Here is an 11072-nt window from a genome sequence, read left to right on the forward strand (position 1 = left end):
TTTAGATGATGTTCAGTGTTAGATGATGTCCAATAATAAATATTAAGAAATAAAACTTGGGATTTTATTAATTCATTAAATGTTGCAATTAATATGACCTGAGCTAAATGCATTAATATTTTTTATTGTTAGTTCTAATGTAGTTAATGTTAACAAATGGAACATTACTGAAAAAAATGCAACCCTGTAAAATAGAGTGTTCTGAATAAATTCCCAATGCAGTAATGCCAGTAAGACGTCACTAGGCCAAAAAAAACATGAATCAAAAAATCCTGATCGTTTCAAGCGGTATCCCACAGAGCTCGATCCCTGCCACCTTTCCTTTCCGGTGCCACCCCCCACCCCAAGAGCAACACATTCCCAAGACTCCACCCCTCCTTCACCCTCCTGGTCAAATTCCATTCACTGCTCTCACCGCCACAAACCCAATCTCAGGCAGGACGTCCCTGAGAACATCAGCCGCTTTTTCTTTGCTCTTGCTCAGCTAAATCTAAAAATGTCCTGGACTCGACCTCTACTTTTCACCTGTCTCGTCGTTCTGTCCGTCGTCACCTGTGAGTAACCGGACCGTGGTTTACTGTACTGACCAAGGGAGGTGTTGATTCACCATTGTGGGGATCCACGGGTCTAACAGTCCCTGGAAAGTGTGGCAAATCTTTTGGACTTACCTCAACTGTGTTTCCTCTGTTACAGTGTTCCATGGAGCCGACAGCGCCGCGGTGTCAGATAAGAAAGAAGCCAATCCTCAAGGTGACCAAAAATTCACAATCTCGCTGTAGGTCTTTCTCAAGAGTGCCCCCCTCATTGTTGTTCTTCACCGAAGGTGCACTGAGGAAGGTCTTCATGCCAGAGGCAGATGCCTCCAGCTTCTTCAAACGACGAGGCAAGAGGGCTGTAAAAACTCAAGATGAGATAAACGGTGAGGTTATTTGAGCTCGTGTAAACACTCTGATTCGATTTTGGCAGAATAACTGAGCACAACTGGGGATTTAAAATAAAAATGATATAGAAACGCTAGCATTCAAATATTTACCAGCAGATTTTGAAAGACATAACTTATTTTATTCAGCAAAGATGCATTTATCCGAACAAAAGTGACAGTAAATACATTTACGACGTAACAAAAAAATCTAGTAAATGTTGGTTTCAACTTCTGTTCATAATTTTTATAATGATTATGATTTTATAACGATTTTCTGTTTTATCAGTTTCCACAAAACTGATAAGAAACTTACAGATCACAGAAATTGAAATTGCATTTTTAAACGCATTCAATAAAACAACGGTCACACTTTTCAAAATATGACTGCTTGTACTGCATGTTTGATCAGATAAACGCAGCCTTAGTGAGCAAAAGAAACTTCTTTTAAAAGCATTACAAAAATCTTACTGACCGCAAACTTTTCAACAAAACAGAATATATATATATTACAGTTTGAAGTCTTATAACATCACTTTTGTGGCTTTTTGGTCAGAGTCGCTAGTGTAAAAGTGCAATAAAGAGCCCTTTTAGTAGTGGCTAGCTCTGGCCACACAGGTGCTGCGTTTTGAGCCAGCTGAGGAATGTAAGGACATAGCAGGAACCACAGGGCAGGCTGGAGAAAGCCGCCTTCAGCTCCTGCCAGTGCTGGAGGAGGGGCTTTGACCTGGACTGCGGTTAGTCCGTTCATGTGTAGTTTATGGCTAGGGGCTCACCAGAAATTATGTTTGACTCACCTGGGAGAATTCATGACCATGTTTTCAAATTGGTGAGGATCAGGAAAAGAGGATTTTCTTTTCTTTTGAACACCCCAAATGGAATCATAAACAGCTCCTTTCGGACTTAAAATGATATCGAATGAATTAGTATGCAGCTTTGGTGCTTTATAATTTGCTGCTGCTGTCACACCAAATCAGGTGATCCCATTATGTAAAATAACAGTGATGTAATAACAAACAGCCTTTCTTTATGAATACTATTTAGCGCCATCAAACCGAATTTTTTTTTATCATTTTATTTCACAGTTCATATTATGAAGTGTGCATTTACTTATTTAAAAACTACGATACACTAAATACTGGTTTATTTACTGTACTAAAAGTTCTTCTGAAACGTTTTTATACCTTGCTTCGTGTCGCGTGTTTTTATTTCCTTCCTCTACTTTCTCTCGCAATTTGTTGTCTTATTAGCTGAACAGAGACAGAGACTGGCCGCAGATGAGAGAAGGAGGGAGTATCACGAGGAACAGAGGAATGAGTTCGAGAGTTACGCTGAAGAGGAGCATGACGGTGAGAACTCAAAACACACACCTGGCGGCCATATTGGATCAGGCAGCATTAGTAGTGTTCTGAGATCATTCAACACAAAGTCACTCAGGAGAACAGGATTACACCTGACCTTAGCTGAACCCTGTAGGATTTTACAAAACAGCTTTAACAAATCTAATTAGGCAACTTTTATCAAACAAACAAACAAACAAATAAATAAATCTCAGAATGTTCACATATATATATATATATATATATATATATATATATATATATATATATATATATATATATATATATATATATATATATATATATATATATATATAATATTAATAAAACATTAAAAAATAATAATAAATAAATTATATCATTAATTACATTTAGTTTAGTAGATATTTAGTAGAAAGTTGAAATGTGAATAAATACATTTCATACCAGTTTGTGTACTCGTTTAGGCACACACACACACACACACATGCATACACATAATAACTAAAACATTTCAATGAATATTTGAATATTTTTGCGATTGTGTGATTTGTTTCATATTGTCTGCATAATTTCCCTTTGAGGTGCATTTTTAATTTTAAGGCATATTTAATTTGAGGTGGTATTTCATGTATTCGATAAATCTTATTTTATTTACTTATGCTTACATTCTATTGTTTATTTATTAATTGCAGCATTCCATGGCCAATGCCATATTTCATCATTTCATTATTAAAACAAAAAAATCTTATTATTTACTGTAACATCGTTTTAATATCTTGCTTATACTTTTCATAAGCCCTACTAAGACAAACAAAAACACCAGGCCTGTGTAATACAATAAATGCCACTGCTATGCAAGAAAAAATACCTGATATATAAATATATAGAACATATTGTAATTTGTGAAAAAACAAAATGTATGTCTTTAGTCTACAGTAGCAATACTTTCCAGTCATGCACATGTCCATGTTAGTGCAGTACATAGCATCGGATATTTACACTATTACTCAAATATTTTATCTGGTACTGTAAAGTCCTACGTGTAATCATCTGAATACAGAGACAAAGCTAAAATTCCCGCATTTTTATAAATCTCCAGAGCAAGACGAGCGCACCAGAGAGAAAACAGAGCAGTGGAGAGAGTTTCACTACGACGGCCTTGACCCATCTTATGAGTACAACCGACACACGGTGTAAAACACAGGATAACTACAGGAGAACGGGTAGAGAGCTTTACAGTACTTCATAGTAGATTCTGTGAAGGTGTTTTGGCACAATGTCTGCAGTGAACATGCACACAATAGCGCAAAAGAATGTAGCCATATATGTGTATTCATGCATGCAGAACGTATGTAATCCATGTTTCATAGATCTTTAAAAAGATGTACATTTATTCATATGTAGGCTTACCCATAACCCTGACTGTATAACTCCCCGAATTATTATTTTTATCTCTAGTTTAAATTGTATGCATTATTTCGTTACACACATTATAATGGCACAAGCCATTGCACAGGTTTGTAACTTTTAGCGATGTCAAACGATTAATCACAATTAATTGCATCAAGAAAAATGAAAATATAGAAATATAGAAAATATTTGCACGTATATATGAACAGTCATATAATTTATCATAAATAAAAAATAGATATATATTTTAGAACTATATAAATGCATGTGTGTTTATATATACACATACATATGGATGCGATTAATCACTATTAATTGTTTGACGGCACTAAAATCATTATTAATACTAACTTAATTTCAAAGTAACCTCATTTTTATTCAGTTCATACCCTGCCGGTAAATTGTTACATTTAATACAAACATTTCATATTGTAAATCTTTGTAGCTCTTTTAGTTTGAATGACAATAAGCCAACAATAAAACTGGTGTTATCTTCATCTTTAATGAAAATTTGAAACCATACACTCACCAAAAACACTCACCACAGAACAAATCTACTAAAGAGAAAACACTGCTTACATCATTTCTGCGACCTGAACGAAAGAACCGACACTCAGCTGCTAAATTCAGAGGGCCGGCATGAAGACCAGGATGACATGCAAGATTTAGAGCAGAAACTGTTTGAATCTCTCACGGTCGTATATCAGCGGACACATCATATCAAAACAGCTTCAGTTCAACTGAAAAAACTGCCGTGTTTGCTTTCGCACAGCGGACGGTGTGTTCAATTTCAGCCGTTTTCGTTTTCTTCACTGAAACACAAGATCGGCAAATACATATGTCCTTCACTGAAGCTGGCGCTTTTCATATAGATCTGTGATAAAACAAACACGTTATTGGTCGAGCGTTTATCAATCTCCCCGTTAGCCACAATTCAAAGAATGATGACAGTTTACATTACAGTGTCTATTTAATAATAACGTACTATTGATAGTAATTTAAGTGGCGATAGCAATAAATTTACACCAAGTGTTACGACGCAACATAATCACTGCAATGTAAAGTGTGACCAAAAGTCATTTTAAAAAAGCAAAGCTTACAAAACTAATCCAAAACCTACACAAAATAGTGCTTTCACCATCATTTTAACACACAAATCACTCCAGATTCTTTCACTGATATAAACAAATTGCTGATAAAAACATTCAAATCAACGTCTCCGTTTCTTTATACAATATTGACATCCTTCATTCTCTTATTAATAAATGCCAGTCGCACCCAAGACCGAATTTCTACGTATTGGATGACAATAAACGTGGCTATTGGTAAATCTGGCCTTTATCGTTTGGTTCTTTAAAACAGCAGCGGGTTGAAATAAAGCAGCAAAACGTTACGTGAACTCTTTGATGAACGCAAATCGTTTTATCTACACCTTCTATTAAGACTCAAGCTGATGTTCTTCATCTCAAGGTTCGTCGCCTCCATTCGAGAGTCCCCTAAATTCAAGCAGGCCGCTGTTTATGAATCGTAGCGAGCCGTTCGGCTTTCCAGAAAAGGAGAACTGGTTTGATTGGGCGACTGTGGACGATGGAAGTTACCATTAAAAAGAAGAAAACACATCTTTTCCACAAAGTGCAAACGGTCAAGTGAGCGGTCTGACAGGAAGTGATGTCATTTGGAGCCGGTGATGATGGTGGTGACCGTGGATGGCCGCGTGTGCCGCTCGGGCGTCCTCGAGGAAGAGTTTGACGCTTTCGTGGATGAACCTAGACAAAGATAACACCCTCCTCAAGGGCTGTTCGACGATACGACATAATACAACACACAGCACACCATCGCTGATGAGTAACTCAGGTTTGATCGACATAAGGCTTGTGAGTTTCATGAAATGTTAAAAGGGTTATTCCTCCCCAAAACAAATATTTCGTCATCAATCCCTTACCCCCACGCCGTTCCAAAGCTTTGTTCGCCTTCGAAACACAATTTAAGATATTTTTGATGAAAACCAAGAGGCTTGTGACTATCCCTTTGACAATTACGACTGTCAAGGTGCAAAAAACGGTGTTGCGGTAAGGTTACGTGCCGAATATTTAAATAAATGATGTTAGTTTTGTTTTATTTAGCTTCATAATATTAGAGTTGAACCATATAGACGACATCTTTCATACTGAACCTTGATTTCCTAATTGTTTGAGAGTCAATGGGACAGTCACAAGCCTCTCGGTTTTCATCAAAAATAACTTAAATTGTGTTGGAAGATGAACAAAGCTTTTACGGGTTTGGAACAACGTGGTGAGCGATTAATGACGAAATTTTCATTTTGGGGTAGAGTAACCTTTCGAGGCAAAAGCTTACAGTCGCTGCGGTGGACTGAGGAAACATCGACCGACTGGCTCTTCCCTGGCATGGAGGTTGGATTCTTCCTGTGCTGAGAGGAATCCATACTGCTGCCGAGCTGAAGGCGCCTCATATGTCTGATCACTGCGGTAGCGTTGAATGCTTGCTGTGAGGAGAGAAGCGTACAGAATTTGAAATCACCTTTCATCCCGTCCGGTGTGTGAGAGGAGATGGAGGAAAGGAAGTGGTCACTTACTCGCCATTTCGCTTTGGCAAAGTTTTTCTTCATCTGTCGGCTGACTGATTCGTGGATGTTCTTACAGAGAGCAGTGTCACCAGCTATCCTGCAAGCAGAGGAGAGTCAGCAGGAGGACTTCCAGTAGTATCGTCTGACATTCATAAGGAGGCAGAGTCTTGAGGATAACTTTAAAGTGTAAAGTAAAAACTTGAACCCTTTTGCACCAGTGTTATTTTAGTATCACTGACATACTATTATAAATTCCATGTATATAATGTTTGTTTTTTTTTACATTCTGCTTTTTTTTGTTTATTTGATTTCAACAATTTAGTTCATGTTGAACTTTTATTACTTTTAAAAAAGTGTCTATGTCTATATTTTCATTAATTAGCGGTTTAGTGTTAGGTTCAATTATTTTAGTACATCAAGTTAAAATAAGAAATGCTGGCTAAAATAAAATACATTTAACTGAAACAAAAATTTAAATGAAAGTTAATGTTTAGTATATATATATACGTATGTATGTGTGTGTGTGTGTGTGTGTGTGTATATATATATATATATATATATATATAAAATATACATTTATATTATTATATTTAGTATTATTTCTAAATATTTTTAAGGTATATATGTAAGAAAAATATGATATGTTTATATACGCATGTGTCTTTATTTATTTTATATTTTTATTTATATACATAATAAATACAATACATTATTTCCCAGTCATTTCAATGTCCTAATTTACCTTATGCTCTGTTATTGACAGCAACTAAACCCTTAAACCAGCAGCAACTAATATAACCCCAGGGTTTTTAATGAGAAAGGCCGTAAAAACACACTGTGACAATATTTCTGCTCACTCACCAGGGATGCCGAAGAGCCTCATCACAAGTGAACCTCTTTTCTGGAGCTTTCTGCATCAGGTTACTAATGAAGTCTTTAGCTACGAAACAACACAAATGTGAAAATAAAGAAACCTGAATCGGTTACAAAAGGGCGCAGTTCTAATTGTGAAAAAATGACACCCTCCTACACTTCCCCAGACACCAGGGAACAGCTTGTGGTGTGGGTGTCGAGTTGTTATTTTCAAACGACGCCGAATGGCCAAGTGCCAGATAATGCTTTTTAACTGCTGATTTAAATCTGGCTGCAATACAGTACAGTGTTACTTTCGAAAAAACCCTTATTAAAGTGTTGCTCATGGGAAAAAAAAAAGTCGTGACTGTCAGTGAAAAGTAAACATGAGAAAGCCAAGTCATTCTTAATGATGGCATTTAAGTGGGTAGAAGAGACAAAAAGAGGCGAAGAAGGGTGTCATTTAGTTTTAAAGGGTCATTAAAGGCATAACGAATCTAAATGGTTTAATTGACGTCTGTAGTTTGAACAAAAATACTATGGAAGTCAATGGGACTCCAATGGGGTCGCCAGCAATCTTCAAATGTGATTTTCAATGCCATACGCACCTGAATCAGAAATATCGTCCCAATAAGGGGAATCAAACTCGTATTCTGCTCTCAGTATTTGCTCAAACAGTTTGGAGTCATTCTCGTCATAAAACGGAGGGTATCCACACAACCTGAGGATACACAAGTGGTCATTATTGAAACTTCTTTTCAAAAGAATGACTGTAAAAATATAAAGTGTGAAAAAAAAAAAACACTTACAAAATGTAAGCAATCACTCCTATAGACCAGCAGTCCACAGCTTTGCTGTAAGGTTTCTGTGCTAATACCTCTGGAGCTGAAGTGATAAAAAACTTGTTTCTGTCATGTAATAATGTATCCCGTTTCTGAAATTAATTTTCTTCTTTAACCATTTTTTTTTGGTTGAGAATGAGAATGAGAATGAAAAAAAAGATATATATATATATATATATATATATATATATTTATTTTTTTTTTTTTTTTTTTTTTTTTTTTTTTTGAAAACCACTAAAATCAACATTTTATATTTGCATAAAAGATTCCTTTAAGTATACTGTAAAAACAGAAAATCTGTGACATTTCTGGTAAAAATAGCAGTGTGGTTAAAAAAATGGGTAAGACAATAAGTTTAATTAGTTAACATTAGTCAACAACATTAGTAAACATGAACTAAGAATGAACAATACTTTAATAATACTTTATCAATCTTAGTTAATGCTCATTTCAGCATTTCCTAATGCATTATTAAAATCATGTGATGAATTTGTTAACATTAATAAACAACGAAGAACTGTATTTTCATCAACAAAGATTAATAAATAGTGTAATAAATGCATTGTTCAATGTTTGTTTAGTTAATACATCAACTAATGTTACAGTAAAGTGTTACCAAAAAAATGCATGTATATGTAAGTATCATAATATTAACATATTTCAGTGAACAACCATCAAATGCAGATTAAGAAATAGTAAATGCATTAAACTATTTTATCCCAATGTTCTTTTTCTCCATTCTGTCACAGATGGAGTATTGGTTCTTTGTCGCTGTATTGTTAAAAGCGCTATATAAATGAAGGTGACTTGACTTGGTTGAAATATATATATTTAACAATATTGTACTGTAAACTTACATTAACCAATGAACAGTTTTTTACCAATTCAATTACAATCATTTTATTTAATATTGGGTGCAGAATAACGCTGATGTTTAGTGGATCGACAGCCCTACCCACATATCCAGGCGTCCCACAGGCTGTGGACATAATGTCATTGGCTGCGCCCTCCATCTTGGACAGCCCGAAATCACTTATCATGATCTTGGATTCTTCATGAGGGTTAAAATAGAGCAGATTCTCCGGCTGTTGAGAGATGAGAAAGAAGGTGAGAAGGTTAAAAAGTCACAGGGAGTTATTCTACAGCACCTTTCATGCGTCATGTTCCTATATACTGTATAGTGAAAGTATGTGGATTTGTTTTGGTGTGAAGGAAATCAGTCAAAGGAAATCATCACCTTCAGGTCTCGGTGGACTATCCCCAGTGAATGCAGGTAGTTCACCGCATCCAAAACCTGCTTGATTAAAGCGCTGGCATCCTGCTCGGTGTAGAAACCCCTCTCTACGATACGATCAAACAACTCCCCTCCTGACACGCTGAAAACAAAAAAAATATATATAATAATGCTGATTACTATCAATAAAATAAACCAAAATATGTAGTTGCTAGGAATTTATTGGTTAGAGGTTATTGTTTACTGGGTAATAGCAAAAGTAATAGTCAAGCCAAAGTCTCTTTAAGACAAGTCATGTCACTCGGCAGCCATCTTTGAAACAAGTGCCGCTCCTATCTCTTTGTATTGGGAAACATCTAATTCTTCCAAACTGTTCGCTAAGTTTACGATTAAATTTCATATTTGAAATCACCAATGAAATCTGACAACAACCGCGCAATAATTATTGTTTCTTTTGCTGAAAGAGCATTATAAAAAGCTTATTTCTCAGGCGTGATGAGCCAGCTGTTTCTATAGCAACCGCAACTTCTAACGACAGACGCTGTGACGCGCTGACTTCATAGATCAGCGATTGGCTATTTTGTTTTGAAGGCGGGGCTTCTTCCGATTGATCGGACCAAAGCGATGCATTTTTCCAAATTCGAAACTATACGAGTAATATGTCTAGGGTATTCTATAGCATTTGGTCAAGCAAAAACATAAGCAAACTCGTTTAGAAAAGTAAATAGCACAACAACAACAACAAAAAACCCCCCCCAAAATAAATAAAAATAAAAACAATTCAGGTGATTCAATTCAACAAGCAGAATAAAATTATACTAAATAAAATAAAATAAAAACTCAAATGTTTCTCATGTCAACCTATAGATTATAGATGGTGACTGTGTTAATAATCTATTGTTCAGATTCATAAAATGATTTCGAACAACAGCAGCAGGCTTGAAGTGCATGAATCAAGACAAGAACTGGCTCCCTTTCAAGTCATGAGATGGACGCCCCGCAGGACGCCGAACTGAAATGTGAAATGAAACGACAGGAAGGAGAATATCCTGGACTGCAATTCAAAGCAATTCGACATTCCCACAACAAGAACAGATTACTTCTAAAGTGCTGCAAACCTGCTTCACATTGTTTGGCTCCCTTTCAAATACTCGAGCGTTAAATGAAACAGCAAACAGATTCTACTCACAGTTGCATAATAAGATACAAATGAGTGGGGCTCTCGTAAATGTCTTCCAGTGCCACAATGTTCTCATGCTTGATCCTGAAAAGAACAGATGAAATGTTTGATCAATTACAGTGGATTATGAAGGCTTTGTGTTGGATGGCTGAAGTTCTGGTCTGGTATGTCGAGCTATTTTATTCGTGCAGATGATTTATTCCCGAAAGTAAGTCGTCATTCTGACCGCTGTATCTCCGATCCAGCTGCGAGCCGCAGCGTTTTTACTCGCCAACGTTTTACCATGACAACCGCAGACCTGCGCTCGGCCTCAACGTGCGGTGAATAGAGAGGTCTGCGGCGGAGGCCACATGAATCATTCGCGCGGCCTTTAAAATGCTTCCGATGCTTTTGACAGGGACAGGTAGGAGTCAGTAAAGGTAGGAGGCGGTGAGGGGCGTGTCGTAAAGGCTGAGTCATCTCTCTCTCGCTCAAACTCCCACTAACAGCTTCCTTTGAACTTCAGTGCTTCCGTCTGTAGCTGAGGAACTTGTGTAAAGCATGTAATGGGTGTCGGGTTTGTTATTTTAAGCCTTTTCCGCGAGCTTTTAGAATACTTACTTCCTCAGCACTGCAATCTCGTTTTCTATTCCGCTCTCTTTTCCTCTTAGTGCTTTTTTGGGGATGCATTTCACGGCGTACATCTCTCCTGTGGCCTTCTCTTGGGCCAGGACCACCTCCAAAAACGCC

At 36.7% G+C, this 11072-nt stretch overlaps 2 protein-coding genes across 4 annotated transcripts in view; one reads left to right on the forward strand and one right to left on the reverse strand.

Moving 5' to 3' along the window:
- The first annotated feature begins 424 nt into the window (after positions 1-424).
- Positions 425-4155, forward strand: ucmab (upper zone of growth plate and cartilage matrix associated b). The gene is made up of 5 exons (XM_043228888.1): positions 425-554; positions 694-750; positions 824-919; positions 2170-2268; positions 3341-4155. Exons 1-5 carry the CDS (start codon positions 497-499, stop codon positions 3436-3438), a joined length of 408 nt encoding a protein of 135 aa, XP_043084823.1. The 5' UTR covers positions 425-496; the 3' UTR covers positions 3439-4155.
- Positions 4135-11072, reverse strand: part of camk1db (calcium/calmodulin-dependent protein kinase 1Db) — a 15662-nt gene continuing 8724 nt past the window's right edge. For 2 of the 3 annotated variants that reach the window (XM_043228886.1, XM_043228885.1), the window contains exons 3-12: positions 10944-11072; positions 10353-10427; positions 9167-9305; positions 8885-9014; positions 7897-7972; positions 7696-7808; positions 7097-7175; positions 6245-6332; positions 6007-6154; positions 4135-5417 (exon numbers count right to left, since the gene is read on the reverse strand). The exon at positions 10944-11072 is cut by the window's right edge and continues 3 nt beyond it. In XM_043228886.1, coding sequence (XP_043084821.1) covers positions 5323-5417; positions 6007-6154; positions 6245-6332; positions 7097-7175; positions 7696-7808; positions 7897-7972; positions 8885-9014; positions 9167-9305; positions 10353-10427; positions 10944-11072 — 1072 coding nt within the window. In that variant the 3' untranslated portion in view covers positions 4135-5322. Of the gene's footprint in view, positions 5447-6006; positions 6155-6244; positions 6333-7096; positions 7176-7695; positions 7809-7896; positions 7973-8884; positions 9015-9166; positions 9306-10352; positions 10428-10943 lie in introns of all 3 variants that reach the window. The other variant, XM_043228887.1, reaches the window with a different exon arrangement.

The sequence above is a fragment of the Puntigrus tetrazona genome, chromosome 25, assembly GCF_018831695.1.
Source record: "Puntigrus tetrazona isolate hp1 chromosome 25, ASM1883169v1, whole genome shotgun sequence".
Lineage (NCBI taxonomy): Eukaryota > Metazoa > Chordata > Actinopteri > Cypriniformes > Cyprinidae > Puntigrus > Puntigrus tetrazona.

What these genes read in the sequence shown, in the direction of transcription:
- ucmab (XM_043228888.1), top strand. Translation starts at nt 497, where the DNA reads ATGTCCTGGACTCGACCTCTACTTTTCACCTGTCTCGTCGTTCTGTCC. An exon ending in CGTTCTGTCCGTCGTCACCT is followed by an intron (nt 555 to 693) that starts GTGAGTAACCGG and finishes CCTCTGTTACAG; the next exon opens with TGTTCCATGGAGCCGACAGC. An exon ending in CGCTGAAGAGGAGCATGACG is followed by an intron (nt 2,269 to 3,340) that starts GTGAGAACTCAA and finishes ATAAATCTCCAG; the next exon opens with AGCAAGACGAGCGCACCAGA.